Here is a 22824-nt window from a genome sequence, read left to right on the forward strand (position 1 = left end):
CTAGCGGGGTCGCCACGACCCGAAGGATCCTCGCCGGGGTCCCCGTCCGGTGCGTGCGTTTATTGACACGTGCGGCATCGGGGTAGATCCTGGCTGAAACTGTCTTCGGCATTTCTCTGTTGGCTTGCCCTGTCTGCCTCTGATGTTCACATTCACGCATTGGGCGATGCTCGGATAGCAGAGATTGAGGATGCAATGCGATGTATCACTGCCAAAAGTACAGCATGGACCTACCATCCGACATTGTCTATTAGTATACTCGTACCCCCTAAGCCATATGGAGAGAACCCCTGGAGGTTGCACTTGCACCTTGGGTGAAGACTCCATTGTGGATTACTCGTACTCCTTAGTACTGTACGTAGAGTGGTCACAGTACGGATCCATACTGTCTCAGACGGAGATCCCTGCCCGCCATGTCCACCGTCGTCCCAATTCTCAGGTACCCGGCGCATCACTAGCGACTGACCAGGTTTAGCCTCGCCTTTCTATCTGATACCGGGTTGCCCCGTGCCCTGATGGCGGTTGATTTTCTTCTCCGTTCTTCAGGTCCGGCCGGTGTTTGTCCGGCTGTCTTATCCCTGCGCTCTGACGTTAGCACAGTGGGACGGCATCTTATTGACACTCTCCCCCACCGATCCCACCATCCTGCTGGGTCCTTGCCAACACAACTTGGTACCTGCAGGCCCAGCCAGGTAGCTGATCGACAGTACTTTTGCTTGCACACTGTGTGGACTCGTCAGATTCTTCACCTGCTCGCTTTTGTGTTGGCCACCACTTGATTCGCTGAGTTTGACGCGAATACGAATCGGAGTAGTGGTGGTGGCGGCAATTAGCGGGGGTCGCAGGTGGTCGCAGGTAACCATTGGGCTTGCCAACTCAAGGATGGCGACTTTTCCCAGGCAGCCGTCCATAGATGTTGGTGGCCGTGGGAGAGGCGAAATGCAGGGGGTGGGGCTGCGTGATCGACAATAATGGGAGAGAGTCATTCACACCCGCCTCTTTTTTGGATTCTCCATTTGGGTTTTGGGGTAGTCAAGATCGATAGTGCGGATGAGTTTGGAGATACTACTAGCTGCGTTTATACTTTCGAGCGCTTGTTAGTGCATCGGCAGAATATTGGGGGATACGGGCCACGATTACCTCCGATAGAGAGAGAGAGAGAGAGAGAGAGAGAGAGAGAGAGAGAGAGAGGCTTCTTAATTGAGGGTTGGTGCCAGTATGGAGTACGAGCAGCAGGAGGAGGAGCAGCACATAGTCAGTCTTAACTAAATACGGAGTAACTACTAGCTATATAATAAAGGAAGGTGAGAAGAAGATTAATGCCTTGAATAGCAGGCTCTAAAGACAAGAACATCCAAACACAACCTTGCAAGTGTTGTACAGAAAGATCCAACTACGGAGTACACGATCAGAAATGACGTGAATCCGCATATGCACTATACATCAATTGAGGACTATGACATGTCTAAGTTAGCGATGAGAGAGATTTGTATAATATAGTAGTATGTGAAGGGCGACTACTCCAATCGGTAGCACTGGGATATGGGATCGACAGTGCCGGAATAGAGGGTTAGGTCAATGACCATGATTTCGATAGTACTAGTAAGTGAGCAGTAAAATTGGAAATTCAAATGAAGGTGAACTGATACTGATGTGATGTATATTTGACACTAGATTCCTACTAGGTTCATTTATGGATGCCATTGTCCCAGGGTGCAAGTGGTTCTTGAAATACTGGTAGTAGTTACCTATCCGAGCAACTGCTCGTCTGGTACTATGCCCATTGTTTGCCTAGTACTACTGGTAGTACCTGGTCGGTACATATAGTACTCCGAGGCCCCAGCCAGATTATAAACAAAGAAGATATTTCTCATTTTTTGGGAAATTTTCTTGAAACTATGTTGATTTTCCTAATTGATAGTACTTCGTGGTCGTGGTCGTGGTCATGGTCATGGCCATGGTCAATCGCAAGCGATGCTGATCCCTCTAAAAAAACCTTGCTATGATGACTTGACGATGCCATTCACCAGAAATACTCGACCAGAAAAGCTATCCTGCACCAACCCCTAACCCAGCGAAATCATCGTGGAAACGCGAGCCGACAGGGTTGCTGCTTGGGTTTTTCTTGGCACAGTCATATCCGGTATGTATCACGTGACTGGATCTCCCGCCTCTCAAACCTCCAACCCAGCTGGGTCATCTGGTCCCTGCTATCAACGCCCCTCCCAACAAGACAATCGTATGTACTTGCCTCCCCTGGCCGTGCTGCTTCAAATACACAAGATCTTTCAATCTGAACATCATCTGACAATTGAATTAGATTGTGTTCTTTACCTTCTGACGCATCCCACCTCCCGCCCTTTCGATAACGCTGAATCCCAACCGGGACGGTCTGCGACTCAAACCTCCGCGCAAGGTCTGCTGTGACCGCCAAACTCCAATTTTACTTTCTCATACGGAGTGGCTCAGCTGCAGGCCCCTATGTGGAAGAAGAGAAGAGACCGTAACCGATCGCCAACTCCTCTCCTCGTCTGCTCCACTCCGAACCTTCTGCCACTCGCCCGCCCCCCCCCGGTCGTTCACCAGGGAAATAAACCACGGTCTCGTCTGCCCCGTTAGATGGCAGATGGTACCTACAGGTTCCAGCAGCCTGGGGCCGGGCAGTTCTACTTCCAAACACAACCGCAGCAACACTCGCACCAACGACACGCCATTCCAAACGGGACCAACTCTCCGGGTCGACTGAAGTTCAGCCACGACACTCCTTCTCCTTCTCGATCCCCGCCTGTAAACCAATCAGCCGCGCTGAACCCTCTCACTATGTACGGACAAAGTCATCCACAACATGTCATGATGAATGGCGGTCAGAGCCATCAGCGGTTTGCCATGCAGATGAACAACAAGTATCAGTCGCAAACTCATCACCCCCACCACAATCAGCAACATCACCACCCTCACCATGCCCAGCCCCAGCACAATATCCCCCAGCACACCTTCTCCGGCGGTGCCTTGGCCACGACGACCCCTCACTTCACGACTTCCCACCTTCAGAATGGAGGGCCGACCGCGGTAGATGACGATATGGACGATCAAATCAGCGAGCATTGGGCCCGGCAACTTCAGCTTCACGTCGAGTCACGACAGGCCAATTCTCCTCACTACTACGCCCGGATCATGGCACAGCAGTCTAAAGGTATCCAAATCATGCCCAGCCAACCCGACTCCTCGGAACATGGGAACGAAGCTCGGAATGGGACACCTGCAAAGAAGGCAGTTTCGCGACAAGGTTGGAATGCGCTCGATTTCGGTGGTCAGGGCCTTCGGGCCATGGCTCCCACGCTATTCAACTACAACTTCCTCGAGAAGCTGTATCTCAACCACAACAAGTTGAAGGCCCTGCCCACTGCGATCGGACAGATGCGCAAACTCACCCACCTTGACCTGTCCGGAAATGACCTCACCGAGATTCCCGAGGAGATCGGCATGCTCTCCAACCTTAAGAACCTCCTCCTCTTTGATAACAACATCCGCACCCTCCCCTACGAAGTGGGCTATCTCTACCGACTGGACACACTGGGAATCGAAGGCAACCCACTCAATGAGGTTCTCAAATCTCAGTTGATGAAGGATGGAACGAAAGCCCTCATCAAATACCTCAAGGAAGAGGCTCCTGGTAAGTCATTAAACCATCGCCTGTCAGGCTTTCTTATACAGGTCGACTGATTTCTTTTTCTTTTCTTTCTCAGTTCATATCCCACCCCCTGATCGTGATTGGGTCATCCTCGATGAAACCGCCAGCACGACCAACAGTCCCACCGAGAAGATCACGGTCCTATCATATAACACTCTCTGCGATTCCTCTGCCACCGCATCCCACTATGGCTATGCCCCCGCCCGTGTACTTTCCTGGGAGTTTCGCCGGGAACTCATTCTAAACGAATTACGATCCCATAACTCGGACATTGTCTGTCTGCAGGAGGTTGACCAAGGAAGCTACAACAATTTCTTCCGCGAACAACTTGCATACAACGATTACAAGGGTGTCTATTGGCCACGCGGACGTGCGATGGGCATGCAAGAAGAGGATGCAAAGACCATCGATGGATGTGCCACCTTCTTCAAGGGAAGCAAGTATATTCTTCTGGACAAACAGTTGATTAACTTTGGACAAACTGCTGTGCGGCGACCAGATGCTAAGGGACAGGATGATATCTACAATCGACTGTGGCAAAAGGATCACATTGCAGTTGTCGTCTTCCTGGAGAACCGACAGACAGGCGCACGATTTATGGTTGTGAATGCTCATCTGTACTGGGACCCGGCTTTCAAGGACGTCAAGCTCATTCAAACCGCCATCATGATGGAAGAAATCACAAAGCTTTCCGACAACTACGCCAAGTGGCCTGCTTGCACTGACAAGACTGCATTCCGCTTTTCTGAGGCTGAAACTGGCTCGGAGAAAGCTCCCATCGTGGAACCTGCACCCTCTATGGAGTATTCCAGCGGCGATCAAATCCCACTTCTCATGTGTGGTGACTTCAACTCCTCACCTGGGTCCGCGGCATACACCTTAATTGCCAGTGGACGTTTGATCGAGGCGCACCCCGATCTGGAGAAGCGCCTATACGGCAACCTGAGTAAGGTTGGTATGACACATCCGTTCAAGCTGAAATCGGCATACGGTTCCATTGGGGAGCTCAGTTTCACCAACTACACGCCCGACTTCAAAGACATTTTGGATTATGTGTGGTACTCCTCCAATACACTACATGTGTCGGCGCTGCTTGGGGAGGTGGACAAGGACTACCTTCGACGGGTTCCTGGATTCCCCAATTTCCATTTTCCTTCTGATCATGTCGCATTGTTGGCGGAGTTTACCATTAAGGGGAAAAAGGGTAAGGTTGTGGAGGCTGATTTTGGGCCACAACGGCACTGATGCGGAGCATTGATCTTTCGAGACGGGTGTTTGTGTAGTCGGGATTTTCATCTTTTCTCCTCTTTAGTGCTTGTCATTTCGGAATCTTTGGTGGTGGTGGGTTAGTTAGCCTGCTCTCTTATTGCCTTACGTCTTGTCTTCTACTTATCTTTCTTGTTGTCGTTTCTCTTTCACTATTTCTCTTTTCTCTCCTTCCGTGATTATGAACTCGTCTCCTTTCATGTTTTTCTTCCCCTCTCTCCGTCTCGCTTTCCCCTAACCTCTTGCTTTCAAGCATATCTCAGTCGTACCGACTCGCCCATCGAAGAGGTTATTTTCAAGTCGCCGCTTCGACTAGGTATTTTGCTTCCCTCCTTGCCTCCTCTTCCCCACGCCCTGTTTTCTTTTTCCCTTTCTCGACTGCTCTTCCTGTTGGGTATTATCCTGATATCTCTCGGTTTCATCTCACCTAATCTCTAACGTCATCTGAAACGGTTTCACGACGCTTAGGGCGGGGGTTGGTGTTCAGGTGGACCAGGTGGCCGAAGGGCTTTGCGGGTTTGCTCTTTTGATGTCTTTTTGTTTATGTCCGTTTCTTTACCGGCGATGGGAGTTGTCTGGTCCATGTCCTGCCATACTATCTATCCAGTTGAGAATAGAGCATGGCCTTCAAGTTTTCATACAATTCCTAGTAACTACGAGTAGTAACATAGCAAGACGGCACTAGATCTTCTTAGGTCGAGGTCGCCCGCATTCAAGCCCGATGCTGACTGCCCACTGGCTCCACACCTGGGCATCACATGTCAAATCAAGTCGGTAAATATACCTACCCAGGTAGGTATCAGACCCGCTACAGCTTCCAATCCACCCCAACATCATTTGTTACTCCCAATAGCTTTCCAACACGATCCATCCGAACGATGTCCACCGAAGAAGGTACTCATACTCTGCCCGATGGGCTAAAAGCCTACTCCAAGGCTTGGAAGGTTGGTCCTTGTTGTAACCCCTTGAAACGATACCAGTCTGACCAACTTGGAATAAGACAACCGAATCACCTCGCGCAGTCTTGGTCTTTATTCACGGTTTCAGCGATCACTGTAAGTTTCCCCCCGAATTTACCAATTTGAAACAAATCTCTGACTTGATCAGGTAACACCCACTATGACCTATTCCCAACCCTTGCTGCATCTGGAATCGAGGTGAGAGCCTTTGATCAACGGTACGTGTCGCAAAAGATCCCACGGAGAGTCATTATCATATGCCCTGGTCTCTCGATCTGATAATACATATGTGAAAAGAGTCGAAAACCCAACTAACCTTCAAAACCAGTGGCTGGGGTCGCACATTTAACGGCCTCAAAGACCGCGGTAACAGTGGCAGCACAACAGTCGTCCTCGCCGACATGCATTCTTTCATTGCCAGCGTCGCCACATACGCTCAAGCCCAGAGCATACCCCTCTTCCTAGCAGGCCATAGTATGGGCGGCGGCCAAGTACTGAATTATGTTCTGCACCCAGACTCGCCATACCGCCAACCAGGCTCTCAGCCCAAGCTCGCCGGGTTGCTAGTACTTTCACCGCTCATCGCACTGGATCCAGCATCGCGCCCTTGGGGATTCATAGTCACGGCCGGCCGAGTCGTTGCGAAGCTTCTGCCTCGGATGCAACGCCACTCCCCTCTTGACCCGTCCCATGTATCTCGAGAGAAATCGGTGATAGCTGATTTCCAGGCCGATAATCTGTGCCACGAGACTGGAACTTTTGGCGGTTTGGCTGGCATGCTGGATCGTGGATTGTGGCTGGAGAATTTGTCGAAGAATCAGCTTGAGGGCGTTGATATTCTGCCTATGTGGCTCGCTCATGGCGACCAGGATCACATTACGAGCCATCCGGCTACGAAGCGCTTGGCTGGGTTGCTGGCCGAGAAGGGGGATGTCGTTTTCGCTTCTTACGAGGGTGCTTATCATAAATTGCAGGCCGAATTGCCTGATACCAGGGCGCAGTTCTGCCGCGATGTCTCGAATTGGATTCTTGGTAAATCCGGGGAGAACCAGTCTAAGCTGTGATTATCATAAACTTGAACATGATAGGTGGGCAAATTGAACATATTCTCGGGATCGCACTTTTATATATGTGGCTAGTATCTATTATGTATTGTTCATGGTGGTTTCGACTGGAGTTAGTGGTACACATGTTGATGCAAATGGTATAGTACAATGGAGACGAGGGTATAGCATATCAGAAATCACCGGATGGGGAGATCTTCAATGCGTCTCCAGATCCCCACAAAGCCGCCGCCCATGGTCCGTAGTCCGACCTTCGGTCGACAGACCATAACCATCTCATCCACTTTGGATGGGACTTCGGAAACGGGGATCTCGGTAAGGTCTTCAGCGGGGTCAGCCGACGCATCGTCCGATTCGGCTTCGGCAGATGGACTCCACGAGGCAGGATCGGCTCCCGACTTCTTCGTCGCGAGTCGGACATCCCATTGACGGCCGCCAGAAATGCCCATGCCAAGCTCCACCACCCTCTCTTGGACTAGAGACAGATGGTGCTGGCGAATCAGGCGCACGCAATCGCCGATTTGAGTAATACTCGGCACGAAGACAGCGAGGAAGCCATCGCGTTTCAGCATAGGCGCAACATGCGGGATTCGAAGTTGTGCAGACGGCATGTCCAGGATCGCGTGTGACAGGAACGGCTCGACCGAGCTCTGTCCTGTCAACGAAGATAGCACGCCGGTCTTTGTTCGCTGCTTCTTCTGCTCTGCAATCCAGTCCTCAACTGGGCCAACATAGAAATCAACATCTCCGCCATACATTCCACGACGGAACCCCTGCACGTTCTTCTCGGCAAGCTTGGAGAATTTGGCTGAGACGTCCACGGTATGAATGATTGCGTTGCGCTGCGCTCGCCATGTATCCCACTCTTCCTGCACTGTATCGGCATCGGCATTCTGAGCCTGGCTACCCTCAATTTGTTCCGAGTCCTCTTCTCCTGGTCGTGTAGCTCTATCTTCGAGGAATCGGATTTGGGATTTCAATGGATGAGGCGGCGGAGTCGAGTTAGCGGCGTGGATGGCACGCGCAAGGTGCAGAGTCAAGGAGCCATGGCCGGTGCCGGATTCAAGGATCTCTATCTGAGGTTCGTTCACACCTGCGGCCGGGGTATTAGGGTGGAGGTCGAGGAGGGAGACGATCAAATTGGCGTCGTGGGGGTAGATCTACTGGCGTGAGCAGCCGTCTCGACTCTGATTCCTTCAATTGTTCAATCAGGCGAAGCGCATACCGGTGTCACATGGCGAGGTGTTAAAGCAACGTATTCATCTAGCGTTGGAAGGCTTGGTCGAACGTCGGGGCCTGTTCCCTGGTAAGTCACGTCGATCGCCATCGCGAAAGTATACCTGTCTTACCTTTGTGAGCCTGCACAGAATCCCAGACACGATTTCCAATAACACGATCATGGTCCAGATGTCCACGACGAAGATTTGTCTTGTCACCCTTCTTCAATGGTTTCGTCAACACCGGTTGCCTATTGTGAAGCACAATGCGATCACCCTCTGCGCGTCTCTGTTAGCCACGTCCACACACTGAAATGGGGGCAGTCGATCCGGGGCCTACGTACCTCGAAAGATGGAGAAATTAGGGTCAAAAGACCGGGGGTCGGGGGCCAGCAGGACCAACAGCTGGCGTCACGCCTAGCAGTTGCCGCAATGACTGGAGGAGACGGGCCATAGCTGGAGCTCAAGATATCCTGAATGGGAAAATCTCGCTGCGGCGCCCAAAAGCCCGCGGTTGACGGTGACCCACCGAGTTCCACTCCCCGGCTTCCCCTCGCCGCTCACCGGGGGACCCCCTCCATTTAGATCTTTCGACTCTCCTCTACTCGTACGCAATTGTTGAACTTGAACCTGTTCACCTCACGAACTTACACCTTTTGATCTCCGCTACACATCTCCTGTGATCTTCCTTGTTCATTCTTCTCACAATGGGTTCTACCGCGCTGCCATACATGGCAACTCAGCCTAAGTTGATCTTTTTCACTGATTTCGACGGAACGATCACCGTCGACGATAGTGAGTACTGAACTCTTCAACCCTGGGTCTGGGTTTGAGTGCGCCTACTAATAAATACTGCAGGCAATGACTTCATGGTCCGTGTCTCGTGCCCCATATTCGTATTCCTCGACTGACGGACGGTATTCGCATAGATTGACAACCTCGGATTTGGCCGCGAGCGTCGCCAACAATTGAACGAGAAGGTCCTCGATGAGACCCTTGGGTTCCGGTAAGAATGAAGAGACCCTTAACTGGTTAAGGCGCTTGTTCTGACTTTGTACCCCTCCGCGCTAGTGACGCCTTCCGTGAGATGCTCGGAAGCATCAAGACCCCTTACGACGAGTGTATCGCGACACTTTTGAAGAACATGAAGCTGGACCCATACTTCGAGAAGTTCTACTACTGGGCCCGTGACAACAATGTTCCTATCGTCATTCTGTCCTCCGGCATGAAGCCCATCATTAGTGCGCTGCTCGAGAAGTTCCTCGGCCACAAGCCCGGAGACCACCTTCACATCGTCTGCAACGAGGTGGTGCCCCGCGACGGCAAGGATATCAACAGCGAGGGTGGCTGGCAAATCCAGTACCACGACGAGAGGTACGTGTTCTGACGCACTTTCCAACATGAGTGCTGTATTGAATGGTAGTGCTCACCTGCCTTTTCTAGCCACTTCGGCCACGACAAGTCCATCGAGATCAAGCCCTACGCTGCTCTGCCTGACAGCGAACGCCCAGTACTCCTGTACGCCGGTGACGGTGTGTCCGATTTGTCGGCTGCCGCGGAGACCAACCTCCTGTTCGCCAAGGCTGGTAAAGGTAAGTTGGCTCAAAGATGCCCCAGCATCGATTGTTGAGCATCGGGAACTGACAGGCTTGTTTATAGATTTAGTGACTTTCTGCGAGCGCCGAGGCATGCCCTACACAACCTTCCAGGACTGGTCTACTATCCTGTCGACCACCCAAGATATCCTTGCCGGTAAGGTGTCACCCGCTGATGTCGCCACCAAAAGTGCATAGATTCGACGGAATCTGAGAAAATTGAGAGAATTGTAAATGAACCGGCCATTCCTTGATGGTCGATGACCAGGATTTAGATGACTTAGATGATATAATTGCACAAAGCCAATGGTTGAATAGAAAGAAATAGAAACCAATGGGTTCAATTTTCAATCTTGATCTGATATGTAGTATACTAATTATACTAATTATACTACGTACGATTTGCACACTTTGTACCACTGGGAAAAAGCGGAGAGAGCGACGGGAGACGGGACTCTTCAGGAGTTGGGGTGACCGCCTTGTGATTGCGGGTCCAGGCGTGGCCCAGCCTCGAGTCTCGTTGTTCCAAAACAACTATCTGCTTGTTCATCTTTCTCTTTTTTCTTGGTGGCTCCATGGCTCTGTGAGCTGACCTGAACCTAACGGTCTTCTCGTGGCCTGCATAGTATCCCCCTTCAACGTGGGTGGCATCATGCGACACTGCGTCTCCCACCTCTTGACCAAGTCCTTGCCAGGGTGATACCAGCTTCATCATGGCTCGCCGGCTCGTATGGCCTCCTTTCTCGGTTCTCACTGTTTCTGGTTAAAATTGACTGTTGTTCTTAGGTCCGTACGGGCGTACAGCTCGGCCTACTCGTTTCATTTGTCCTCCTCGTTGTTCTCTTCCTCGATAATCGATTCCGTGTCCTTCCCGAGTCCATCCATGGCCACCTGCCTATGCACTATTCCGGATACGTGATCACCGATGTCACAATCATTAAATGTTCCTCACTCAACCCTTTCTCAACTTGCAACACGGACCTCGATCTTTGGCACCGCGTTCACAAAGATCTCTACCTGCGCTCGGGCTGGACCTCGACTGCCTATATTCAATTCCAGCGGAAGAAGGAAGAGGAGTTGGGCCCAGATGACCGAGTCGTTGTTGATATGAAAATCAGTCGACTCACCCCACCGACCGATTATAGCGCCGCCAATAACGCCAAAGGGGAAGTTGAGTCCTGGGAGTCCCGGCCAGGCGGTATTTGGTTAAAGAGATCCTCTTCACGCCACGCCAGTGATTCAGAAAAGGCAGTGACATACATCGACGTACTTTTTGGTGCAGATGCTGTGGATCCTCGTCCAAATTGGGAAGTAAAAGATACTCCTCTATTGTTGGATGGTCGGACGGAGAAATTGGAGACTCGTCTCAGTATTCGACGCGGAAACCCCACCAAAAGCAAGAGGCCTATTCCCAGGATCAACGAACACGGAAAGTTCAAGGTGATGCAACTGGCAGATCTTCATTTCAGCACTGGTCTTGGTGACTGCCGGGACCCTGTCCCAGTTGAAACTACGCCAGGGCAGAAGTGTGAGGCCGATCCTCGAACCTTGGAGTTCGTGGAACGTCTCCTCGACGAGGAGAAGCCTGATATGGTTGTGTTCACCGGTGATCAGGTCAATGGCGAAACTGCGCCTGATGCCCAGAGTGCCCTTTTCAAATCCGTGAAACTTCTTGTCGACCGCAAAATTCCCTATGCAGCTATTTTTGGTAACCATGATGACGAAGGTGACCTCAGTCGAGCACAACTCATGTCAATCTACGAAGACCTACCCTACTCCCTTGCAACCGCAGGCCCCGAAGACATTGACGGGGTCGGAAACTATATTGTCGAGGTTCTCGACCGTGGAAAGAGCCAACATTCTGCTCTCACTTTTTATCTCCTTGACACACATTCCTATTCGCCTGATGAACGCCAGTTCAGGGGCTACGATTGGATTAAACCAAGTCAGATTCGTTGGTTCAAAAACACCGCCCAGAGTTTAAAAAAGAAACACCGGGAATACTCCCACATCCACATGAATGTGGCTTTCATTCACATTCCGCTCCCTGAGTACCGAAGCACAGACAGATATTGGAAGGGCCAATGGAAAGAAGCCCCAACCGCACCTGGATTCAATTCCGGATTCAAGAATGCTCTTGAAGAAGAGGGCGTTCTATTTGTCACTGGTGGGCAGTAAGTCAAATACGTTTTCCCTCTGTGATTACTTCTCTGCAGGTACTAACATCTATTCAGCGACCATGCCAATGACTATTGCATGTTGGATCAAGATTCAAACGATAAACCCTCCCTTTGGATGTGCTACGGCGGTGGTGCTGGCATGGGGGGCTACGGTGGTTATGACAACTACGTTCGACGAATCCGCTTCTTTGACTTCGACATTGGCCCCGGCCGTGTGACGACCTATAAACGTCTTGAATGGGGCCAGACTGAGGCCAAACTCGATGATATGATGATTGTCGACGGGGGCGCCGTCAAAGGTTCCAGCGAATCATATTAACAGAAAGCATATTCCTTTCCCTCTCTCTTCTTTTCCTTTCTTATCTGTCTACTTCTCCACATGAGCTCTGCTCTTGTTATACTGTCGCTTCTGTGCGTACGGCTTTGTCCGTTTTACTCTGTACATATACTATCCTTCTTTTTTTTCCCCCGTGGCTTGGAAGAAGTCGGAGTCTGTAAGGTGTCTATCTTTTATTGAATATTTCAACATTTCCCATCTTTCAAGTTTTGTGAATATCTGTAGTTCCTGTTTTGAAAGTCCAGCACCTGGGACTGAAGACCAACCATGTGCTGAATAAGTCTTCTGGGCGTTAGATTTCAACACTCACCACCATTTCTCGTAGAAGATTCGCTGTCCCTTTGGATCATCAAGAACTTTCTTTAGGCGATCGACCATCTCATCTGTCATATCAGGTGGTCCGCAAACATAAGACACCGTCTTCTGTGGGTCTCTTTTCCCATCCCTATCTTTGATTGCTGCACGGAGATCATCTTCGCCAATTCTCCGTGAATGAATAGCGAGGTCTGCAAGGCTGCTGGAGGGCTCAAGTATAGAAGACTTGAGATTAGTAAGGAAAAGTTGTAGAGAGATGTTGAACTTTTGCAAATGCAACTGGGTACGGATGATTTGCCGAAGCCGTGATAGGAACAACACCTGTTCCAAGGCTGCCTGAGATGATGCGGTTTCAACCCCAGTCGTCAGTCGGCTGGAATAGAGGAAATGAACGTTGATAGAATGGGCGTTAAAAGATTGGCTATTAAGATGTGACAGGATGGAGATGAGAGGGCTAGAAACTGTGTTAGTACAATTTCTGTTCCCGATGTACTTGATTGTATGTATACCAGTGGATGTGCATAAATCCAATGGCATTGCTTGTGGAGGGATAGTAGGAAATCGTACTTGATACCAACGCCTCCAGCAACAAAAATAACATTTTGAACGTCACGGAGATCCACCCCGGTGGGTGGCCAAACAAAGCTTCCCCCGACACGAATGTTGATTTCCTTACCGAGGATATCCTCCTTCGGTTTCCAAAGCCACGCGGCAGATGGGTTGGAAGGAGATTCCTGCACGGCTAGCTCCACGTATGGAGCACGACCTTGTGACGCTGTGGTTATATCCGCTTCCTCGCTAGCCATCGACCTTGGTGGGGAATCAAGCGGCGGTAAAAGTTGAGCATCTGCAGGGGTGGAAGTAATAGTGAAACCACCTGCCTGAGAAATGGACGGGATGTGAACATCTAGCCATTGGCCAGGCAGAAAATAAAAAGGTTGTTGGGTATCCTATAGAAGTACAATGTATAAGCCTGACACTCCGAGTCCCTTTTGACGTTGGGGTATATAGTTTGGTCATCATTGGTCAAGTGCAACCACTCAATGATACAGAAGGTGCCTCAATTGAAGCTAGGCCCTGTACTTTTTTTTTCTTGGAGAGACTACTAGGACAGTGGTTCCTAGACTGGAGTGGGTGTTGACGTACACTACTCTCTTGGGGCGGAATGGCGAACTGCAGTAGTCGAACTGAGGGGTTGACTTGCTCCACATGTGATAGACGCACAGGATACAGTCGGTTCTGCCGGGGTTCTGCCGCCGTGCGCAGCTCGTGCGGGATGGAGTCTTCACGTTGGGAGCTCATCTTGATACGCCTTCCCGAATGGAACTGCCTGTTTGAAGGTCGGGGTTGGCCTCGGTGAAGCGCTAGCCGCTGGATTGGCCGATAGTACGGTCGGAAAGCTCTCATTAGACCCCGTCGTAATGCAGTGGGGATGCAACGTATAACCGAGGACAAGGATACTAATGTGGCCGGAAAATGGATACTCAAGTCACGTCCAATGGAGTGATAGAGTGATGGGGTGGTGGAGTAGCAGATTGTTGCTAATGCTAATGCTCTTGCTGTGATGTGAAGTGATGGGAGACCACATGACTTCCTCCCATCACATTCAAAGGTACCACTGGATTGGATTCTACAGTGATCAACTGCCAACCCTGTCACCAAATTCTTATTTTCTCGCATGGTCTGATTGCTCTACGGAGGAGGGTCTCATGTCATTTTCAGGTCCATCGAGATGGGACCACCTTTAACACCCCACCGATGTGAAAGTACATACTCCATACTCTGTACAAGCACTTGGACTTGGACTTGGGGCGGGATGCATGCAACGAGATCAAATCACGCACGAACTCGACCTCCCCCACCGCAGCGTTTCGCCAAGCGCTGCCCATCGCCATGCAACTAGTCCGAGTTTGTGTGCTGAAGTTCTTTGCGGAGTGATTGTGCAGATCCGTCTTCTCATCACACTCACTAGTGTGTGACGACCGGCAGCTCATCCCCCGATTCCGCCATCTCATTGGTGCCACAGCCCTGTCGGGGTGTTGGTGCTGGCGCTTTGCCGCCAGCAAGCATTGGTCAGATGCATCTCCCAGACACATTGCCAGGGCTCGCTGCATGCGTTCGCGCTGTTGATTCGTGCGCCTCTCTGCAGTCCGGCCATGGGCGACGGAAAGGTTGGCCGTCTGAGGCCCTCGACCTCATATCTAACGCCCATCGTCCGGATCGCCCAAACTCGTGCCGTTCTGATCTTATTACCTTCCTGCGCAGGAGCTTCATCTTCTGAATTTTACATGCGAAGCACTGGAGGTCTCAGCCAGCCGGCCTGGCCAAATCGCATTGTAACTCCATTATTATTGTCGTCGCCCGCCATTTTGGAGTAGAAGTGTTTCAGCTGGAGTTGATCGCGCTCGCTCGTCACCGCCAACATGCAGTTCTTCTTCCCCAGGCAGCATCGACACTACAAGCTGGCCTACTGGTTGATGGCCGTTGAATTTCCCTTTGTGGTCGTTGTTCTGACTCTGACGGGAATTGCATCGCACAATACGTACCGGACATTACTTTGGCAGGATGGTGCCGACAACGGCTTCAACAGCGCTCCTGATGAAGCGCTATACGCCGCCGCTAACCACCGGCCCTATTCAGCGCCCATGGTGTGGTCATCGTTGTATGTCTTCTTTAGTTCTGCCGGACAACCAGCGAATGATTCGCGACTGACTTGATAATAGCATCACAAATTTCAATCTAGTGATTGGTGTTCTAAGCACATTCATGCTGATTGTCAAGCTACCCCTCCATGCTCTGCATCTGTTCTTCCCCCCCATCGCAGCGGCGACCCACGGTGCCCTCTTAGTACTCTACATCGTGGCAGCTCGATATCAAGCTGGGAGCGACACATCAGATCCACAGCATCCACAGCTAGGATCTCCATGGTATATTACGAAAAGCTGTAGCGTGGCTGCACACAAGTCGAATCTTGGATATTGCATGCAAGCCAAGTCGCTCTTTGCAATCACTGTGATTGTCATGTATGTGAACCCGGTCTTAACACCATAGACAAAAAGGCTAATATTTCCTGCAGTGTGTTATATGCCGTCGATTTCGGAATCAGCATTCACTCCTGTTTCATCACAAAAGAAGAAAAAGAGAAGGTCTTGGAGTTAAGAGAGGAGAAGCGCGTGGAAAAGGAGTTTGAGGAAGAAATCTTGAAATCGCCAAGCATGGTCCCTATGTCGGCACCTGGGATGATTCCTCGAACCCCCGGGTTTCCTCCGATCGCCTCTTCGCCCGTCGTGAGACATGGGGCTCCGATATCGCCATTCACACCGCGTCATTTGGCCTTCAATCGCCTCGGAAGTGGTAGTACATCGTCCGATCTGCCATTAAGGGACAATGGCAGCATGCCAAGCCCTCAAATACCATATCAACCGCCAACAACAGAGGCCCAGGGGTCATCAAGTCAACCGATGTACTTCCCGCCACCGCCGAAGAAGGCAACAAAGAATTAAACTATTCGTGCTCATGCGTTCTGAACTTGCATCTCTTGCCCATGATACCATCTTTTCATTTTCACCCACACTTCCCTCCTTTCCTGGTCAAGATTCCCAGTGACTTCGACCGGTTTTTATTTCTTCACAAAGAGACCCCCACATGACACTTGGTCGAACAGGAATGGCCTTCTGAGGCATTAAAATACGCTTAGTACATATCAGCTGAAGGCGTTTCAACATGAGACTACTAGTCCAGTTTTAAGACCTGGAGCCTCGCACCGTAATTATCTACCCATCAACAATTGACAATGACAAGAATATAAAATAAATTTCATACTAGTGATCCGATCCCGCCGTGTTTCGATAAATCATGTGCAAAGAAAAGCTGCCTTAAAAGCCTGAGCGAGAAGCCCACAACTATGTACCTTGCAAATCAGATTCGAATAAAAACAAGTCATGACTTCATTAAATAATGCCAATCATCCTAAGGACCACCGCCGACTCGGTGCTTTCAACGCAAAGGTGTGAATTTCCAGAGAGCACCTAGTCGATCAAAAAATCTAGTGAACTCAAAGCAGATTTCAAATGTCGAGACACGCATTTTAAGATGGCGGGCCCGAAGGCAAGAAGAAAGAAAACAAGAAAAAAAGAGAGAATTCACCACCATATGGCCACCAGAAAACCAGTAGCTAAGAATTAATGAGGAAGGGTTCATGTGACATCTTGGCGTTTCTTCTCCTTTTTGGACCAACGCACTGAAGGGAGGCATATTGATTAGTTTGTATGTTAGATCAAGGGGACTGTTGCTCAACTCACGACCACAAGCATTGCAAAGAGTCTTAGGGCCACCAGGGCCCTTTCTCCACTCAGGAGAGTCAGCTGTACCACAGTCGCCGCAGACATGTTGACCCTTCAGTCTCTTTCGTCGGTCGCCTTCTTGAGCATTGCGTGCTTGGTCTGCTGCCGTTGTGATATCAATATCACAATGTACCAGTCTTCCCCGGTTAAGACCGGTACTGAGGCCATGCGATCTTTCACCGTCGCCATAATAGAGACCGGTCATGACTTCAATGCCATCGATATGGGACAGGTGTTGAGCACGTCGTGGTGGATCGTCTGAGTAAAAGTCGATAGAAGGGTTCTCGTCGGATGAGTCTGAGTTGGGAGCGACCGTCTCGGTAGATTCTTGGTCGCTCAAGACTACTTGATGAGTGGCAGGTGGGTTCTCGCTGAAAGATTTATCTTCATCGATCTTGCCGTATGGAATGCGAGTCATGTTTGCCTCTTCCTCCTCCTCCTGTTTGAGTTTGGCGATTTGCTGGACCAATCGCGCATTTTCGATTTTATGTTCTAGAAAGGAGTCGAGGAGCAGTGAGGTCTTGTTGGGATAGGGCCGGCACATGAGAAAGAACCCCGCACAACGGTCTTCACTCGACTCATTCCGGCCTTGGGATGGGTTTTGGTTTGCAATATGCGGATGCCCATAGATTTCGACGAGGCCATGCGTGCTGTTGGTCTTTTGGAGTCTCACATGAGTCCGAAATGGTTGGTTGGACTTGACCGACTCGGCCATGTCCCGGATAAAGATATGTTTGTCATCGTCGTGTATATACTGGGTAAGGAAGGTGCCCTCAAACTGTTTCGCAACGCAACCGGTAATTTGTTTCGCTGATGGTGACGCATAGTTGATGCGACCGTCTGCGTTGAGTAGGACAAGCATGTCCTTCATTTCCTCCAAGACTCGCTGAATCCAACCTGGGTCATTTTGAGAGGAGTATGCCCCCTGTTGCTGGTCCTGAAAGCCATAATGACCATATGATCCTGGAACATTTGATTGCTGAGAAGGAGGGTAGCCCAGGTTCCCCTCGTTGGAGCCAGTTCGGGACGGTGGGGCGGGCAAGGGCATGTTGTCGTAGGACTGTTGTTGGCTCAGTGCCATATCGAGCAAGGAGAAGGGTGTGGATCAGGATAGGGAAAGCGAGAAACTGAAATTATTGCTGGTGGTAGGATCGCTATCGTAACATGCATCCAGAGCTCAGAGGAGACCACAGAGTTTAGGGATCACGAGAGATCGACGGGCGCATTCCCTGGAGAGGTATCAGGAGCCACAGCCGGTATAGATGTGTGGCGGAAATGACCATTCTTGGCCGGGCGGGTGTGGAGGAGAAGCTGCTGAATCCACGAAGTCAAGTCAACTCGACCAAAAACTTCGATTAAGTACTCTCCCGTGCCAATTGCACAGGTATTCTGGACTCTGGGGAGGGCGAAGTGGGAAAAGGTAGGAAATATGAGCCGAACCAGTTGCTGTCAACCTGCGCTCGCCGATCTTATGTGGGGGTCGAGACTGCTTAATAACGTTCCATTTGAGACACGTGACTTCGTGTTGCAGAGGCGCGACGCTTCCAAGTGGAGAAAGCTCGATACATCACAAATTCGCCCACGAACCGAGCACACCCAGGACGGCTGGTACAGCACTAGCGCTGGATGCGTGGGTGGCAAGATTACGACCATCACAGTTTGTGAACATTCTGAAAGCGCCCACTGTGCCGCGCGACCCAAAATGTAAGTGCGGAGCATTTCCCCGCGGACTTTTGACAGTACTAATGGGCCTAACAGGTGTAAGTGTGGCCCATTCACCAGTCGCCCAGACCGAATCTGACCAGAGACATGATGATGAATAGCGAAGATCGATAAACTCTCGATTTTGGGGTATGGCCCTGCTGATATACCTGCTAGATGGCGATGCGCTAATTTGTATACCTTGGTTTCTAGAGTTCGCTCCTTCGATAACACGCGCAGCGAGACCATCCAATTCCATACCCCTTTAACCCTGATCGTTGGATACAACGGATCAGGGAAAACGGTACGAGTTGGCCCATGGCAGGCGCAAGCAAGCCCAGAGCTGACAGCATCTAGACCATCATCGAATGCCTGAAATATGCCACAACGGGCGACCTCCCTCCGAATAGCAAAGGTGGAGCTTTCATCCACGATCCCAAGTTATGCGGCGAGAAAGAAGTTCTCGCCCAGGTGAAACTTTCCTTCAATGGCACCTCTGGCGCAAAGATGGTTGCCACACGCAGCCTGCAGCTCACGGTCAAGAAAACCACGAGGCAGCAGAAGACACTGGAGGGACAGTTGGTCATGGTAAAAAACGGCGAACGTGCATCTATCTCTTCACGAGTTGCAGAGCTGGACCAGATCATGCCCCAATACCTAGGCGTTTCCAAGGCGGTCTTGGATTCCGTCATTTTCTGCCACCAGGATGAAAGCCTGTGGCCAATGAGCGAGCCATCTGTACTCAAGAAAAGGTTCGATGAGATATTTGAAGCCATGAAGTACACCAAGGCGATTGACAACATCAAAGTCCTGAGAAAAAGGCAGAATGAGGAGCTGGCCAAGTTCAAGATCATGGAGCAACATGCTAAAGAAGACAAAGACAAGGCCGACCGAGCAGAGAAGCGATCCGTCAAGCTTCAAGACGAAATTGAGGCATTGCGCGAAGAGACCCAGAAAATGTCAAAAGAAATGCGCCGGGTCGCGGAATTGGCTGACAAGGCATGGAGGGAATCTGAGAGTTATGCCCAGGTTCTTGGCGCCCTTGAGGGAAAGCGAATTGAAGCGAAAAGCATCGAAACGACCATTGATAACCTTAAACGACATCTGGTGGAGCTGGATGACTCCGACGAATGGCTCGAATCTACCCTCGAACAATTCGAGACAAAACAAATTCAGTATCAACAACAGGAAGAAGCTCAGAAAGAGAACTATATGGACCTCAAGGAGCAGATTGAACAAACCAGACACCGGCTAGGCTTGAAGCAGGCTGAGAACGGTAAATACGAAAATGACAAGGCGAATTTTGAGCGACAGCTACAGAGGCGCCAAAATATGATCACCGAGATCGCTCGCGGGAACAATATTCGCGGAGTCGACGACAACATGGACCAAAGCGATGTTGATGCTTTTATGCAGAAGATTCGACGTTTGTTGCGTGATCAGAACCAGTCTCTTGACCGTCTGAAAAGAGAGGCACAAAAGGAACTTCGCGAAGTCCAAGATATTCTTAATGACATTGGTCAAAGGAAGTCTGCTCTTCAAGAAAGCAAGAATGCCGCGAAGAGACAAATTGCAGCAAACGACGGAGAGGCGGCCACGTACCAGAGAAAGCTCAATGACATTGACGTTGACGAAGGCATACAAAGCTCTTTGGAAGCCAAGTCAGAGGACATCACCACGAGTCTTGATCATGCAAAGAACCGAGCGGCTACTGCTTCCTGGGACCAAAAAATCCAGGATGTCAATGCTCAAATCCAGCATTTAGAAGACGAGGGTCTGAAGCTGAACAACGAGCTGATTGAGTCTTCAAAGAAGGCAAAGGAACTTGCTCAATTAGAATATCTCAAAAAGGATGCCAAGGAGAAGGAGCGAAGCCTGCAGACAATGAAGGGGGCCCATGGAGATCGTCTTTCGAAAGTCGTCGGTGCGGACTGGCAACCTCACACTCTTGAACAGGACTTTCAGCATGTTGTCGATACCGAGACCAAGCAGCTGGTGGATGCTGAGCGAGACCGTGATGGCGTGAGCCGGGAGCTGGAGCAAGTAGAATTCAAGCTGAAGAATGCGAAAAAGGCCCTGAAGCAGCGCCAGAAAGACCTCGATGACTATGCAAAAGAAATTCGCGAGGCTATTGAGGCAGAGCCTACGGAGTATCTTGAAACTCTCGAGAAACGCCAAGTCGAATTCGACCTCGCCCGCAAAGATGCCGACCAATTTGCTGGAATGGGTACATACCTCAACAACTGTCTCGAGGCAGCAAGACAAGCCAAGACGTGTCGAACCTGCGCTCGACCATTCAAAACCGAATCAGAACTTCAACGCTTTACCAAGAAATTGGAAGCCCTCGTGAAAAAAGCAGGCCTTGATGCTGAAGACGAGGCTCTTCAAAGCCTCGAAGAAGAACTCAAGGTTGCGCGTGAGGCTAGTGCAGCATATGATTCATGGACTCGTATCAAGGAGACCGAAATCCCAGAGTTAGAGAAGGAGGAGGAAGAATGCGAAACACAACGAGACCAACTTCTTGACAAGCTCGATGGACATGACCGAACAGTTAGCGAAATGTCTGAAAGCAAGCGGGACGTTGAAGCCCTCAGCAAGACAGTCAGCACAATCGTCAAATACGATACTGAGATCAAGACAAACATGTCGAAGATCGAAGAGCTTGTGGCAAAGGAACAAGACATTTCCATGGGTCGTACTTCGGACGATATCCAGGATGAGCTCAAGACTACGAACGAAAAGTCTCGTGAGCTAAAGAAAACCCTCACAGCCCTCACAGCCGAGAAGGAGCAGACGCAATCTGAGATTAACAAGCTGGAACTTCAGCTTAGAGACGTTCGTGATCAGCTCAACAATGCCAAGTTCCAACTGGAAAAGAAGGCGGATCTGCTTGTCCGGGTGGAAGAATACAAGAAACTCAACTCCCAGCAGCGCGAAATTATCGACAAGGCCGAAAAGGATACTGAAAGTCTTTCGCCGGAGCTGCTGCAAGCTCAGACCCGCTATGATGATATCAGCCAACGGGCTGACACACGTGAACGGGATCTGCAGCATGAGATCAATCGTATCTCGGAAAGTATTCACCAACTCGATCTCGCGAATGACGATATCAATTCATATAACGAGCGAGGTGGCCCAAGTCAGCTTGAACGGAGTAGTCGAGAGCTTACGCAGATTGAAGCGGAGATTACGAAGCTCGAGGCTGAGCAAAACGAGATCACACGAGAGATCAACAAGATCTCTGCCCAGCTCAAGGACAGCGAGAACACAAAGCGGCAGTACTCGGACAACTTGACATATCGCCAGGCCACTCGGTCTTTGGGCACGGTTATGGAAGAGGTTGGACAGCTCGAGGAGCAAAATGCCGAGGTCGACCGCAGTCGATTCAAGCAAGAGTCAGAACGTTGGACCCGTGAACACAATGCTCTTGCTGCCAAACAAGCCAGCAAGATGGGTGAGATGAAGTCCAAGGATGATCAATTGATGCAACTTCTGGCAGACTGGAATACAGACTACAAGGATGCTTCATCCAAATACAAGGAATCCCATATCAAGGTGGAAACCACGAAAGCCGCGGTAGAGGATCTCGCACGGTACGGAGGAGCCCTTGACAAGGCAATCATGGCATACCACGGACTGAAGATGGAAGAAATCAACTCTATCATCGGAGAACTCTGGCAAAAAACATACCGCGGAACAGATATCGATATGGTTCTCATTCGGTCTGACAATGAGAATGCCAAGGGCAACCGCTCATACAATTACCGGGTCTGCATGGTCAAGTCTGGCGCAGAAATGGATATGCGAGGCCGCTGCAGTGCGGGCCAAAAGGTCCTGGCCAGTATTATTATCCGTCTTGCACTGGCAGAGTGTTTCGGCGTCAATTGCGGTCTCATTGCTCTTGATGAGCCAACTACGAACTTGGATCGTGACAACATTCGCTCGCTTGCTGAGTCACTCCATGATATCATCCGTGCTCGACAGCAGCAGTCCAATTTCCAGTTAATTGTCATTACACACGACGAAGAGTTCTTGCGCCATATGCAGTGTGGCGACTTCAGTGATTACTACTACCGTGTGTCACGAAATGAGAGACAAAAGTCGATCATCGAACGACAATCAATTGCCGAGGTATGCTTATAGTGTAATACATTTT

General features: G+C 50.4%; 9 protein-coding genes across 9 annotated transcripts; 6 read left to right on the top strand and 3 right to left on the bottom strand.

The window, feature by feature from the left end:
* Positions 1–2619: 2619 nt before the first annotated feature.
* N7481_005468 (CCR4-Not complex 3'-5'-exoribonuclease subunit Ccr4) lies at positions 2620–4936 on the top strand (the record flags this gene model as incomplete). The annotated part of the gene is made up of 2 exons (XM_057264687.1): positions 2620–3673; positions 3747–4936. The coding sequence occupies 2 exons, from the start codon at positions 2620–2622 to the stop codon at positions 4934–4936; spliced, it is 2244 nt and encodes a 747-aa protein (XP_057122407.1).
* Positions 4937–5835: 899 nt separating this feature from the next.
* Positions 5836–6980, top strand: N7481_005469 (acylglycerol lipase; the record flags this gene model as incomplete). The annotated part of the gene is made up of 4 exons (XM_057264688.1): positions 5836–5901; positions 5958–6012; positions 6065–6134; positions 6245–6980. 4 exons carry the CDS (start codon positions 5836–5838, stop codon positions 6978–6980), a joined length of 927 nt encoding a protein of 308 aa, XP_057122408.1.
* A 179-nt stretch (positions 6981–7159) lies between these two features.
* Positions 7160–8651, bottom strand: N7481_005470 (tRNA (adenine-N(1)-)-methyltransferase; the record flags this gene model as incomplete). Its single annotated transcript, XM_057264689.1, has 4 exons — positions 7160–8140; positions 8206–8276; positions 8330–8476; positions 8597–8651. The coding sequence occupies 4 exons, from the start codon at positions 8649–8651 to the stop codon at positions 7160–7162; spliced, it is 1254 nt and encodes a 417-aa protein (XP_057122409.1).
* Positions 8652–8904: 253 nt separating this feature from the next.
* On the top strand, positions 8905–9990 carry N7481_005471 (putative Phosphoserine phosphatase; the record flags this gene model as incomplete). The annotated part of the gene is made up of 6 exons (XM_057264690.1): positions 8905–8992; positions 9056–9069; positions 9127–9203; positions 9269–9571; positions 9641–9789; positions 9857–9990. The coding sequence occupies 6 exons, from the start codon at positions 8905–8907 to the stop codon at positions 9988–9990; spliced, it is 765 nt and encodes a 254-aa protein (XP_057122410.1).
* A 515-nt stretch (positions 9991–10505) lies between these two features.
* N7481_005472 (uncharacterized protein) lies at positions 10506–12291 on the top strand (the record flags this gene model as incomplete). The annotated part of the gene is made up of 3 exons (XM_057264691.1): positions 10506–10520; positions 10579–11966; positions 12027–12291. 3 exons carry the CDS (start codon positions 10506–10508, stop codon positions 12289–12291), a joined length of 1668 nt encoding a protein of 555 aa, XP_057122411.1.
* Positions 12292–12615: 324 nt separating this feature from the next.
* Positions 12616–14031, bottom strand: N7481_005473 (FAD-dependent oxidoreductase; the record flags this gene model as incomplete). The annotated part of the gene is made up of 3 exons (XM_057264692.1): positions 12616–13078; positions 13192–13574; positions 13771–14031. The coding sequence occupies 3 exons, from the start codon at positions 14029–14031 to the stop codon at positions 12616–12618; spliced, it is 1107 nt and encodes a 368-aa protein (XP_057122412.1).
* A 1016-nt stretch (positions 14032–15047) lies between these two features.
* On the top strand, positions 15048–16127 carry N7481_005474 (uncharacterized protein; the record flags this gene model as incomplete). The annotated part of the gene is made up of 3 exons (XM_057264693.1): positions 15048–15286; positions 15348–15647; positions 15701–16127. 3 exons carry the CDS (start codon positions 15048–15050, stop codon positions 16125–16127), a joined length of 966 nt encoding a protein of 321 aa, XP_057122413.1.
* Positions 16128–16820: 693 nt separating this feature from the next.
* Positions 16821–18048, bottom strand: N7481_005475 (GATA transcription factor LreB; the record flags this gene model as incomplete). The annotated part of the gene is made up of 2 exons (XM_057264694.1): positions 16821–16864; positions 16926–18048. The coding sequence occupies 2 exons, from the start codon at positions 18046–18048 to the stop codon at positions 16821–16823; spliced, it is 1167 nt and encodes a 388-aa protein (XP_057122414.1).
* Positions 18049–18498: 450 nt separating this feature from the next.
* N7481_005476 (MRX complex DNA-binding subunit) lies at positions 18499–22811 on the top strand (the record flags this gene model as incomplete). The annotated part of the gene is made up of 5 exons (XM_057264695.1): positions 18499–18671; positions 18726–18727; positions 18791–18818; positions 18882–18972; positions 19026–22811. Coding segments are annotated over 5 exons (4080 nt in total), but the record flags the coding sequence as incomplete, so codon positions are not given.
* Positions 22812–22824: the final 13 nt, after the last annotated feature.

The sequence above is a fragment of the Penicillium waksmanii genome (genome assembly GCF_028829765.1).
Source record: "Penicillium waksmanii strain IBT 27052 chromosome Unknown utg000005l:1.0-5232799.0:1.0-5237142.0, whole genome shotgun sequence".
NCBI classification, from domain to species: domain Eukaryota; kingdom Fungi; phylum Ascomycota; class Eurotiomycetes; order Eurotiales; family Aspergillaceae; genus Penicillium; species Penicillium waksmanii.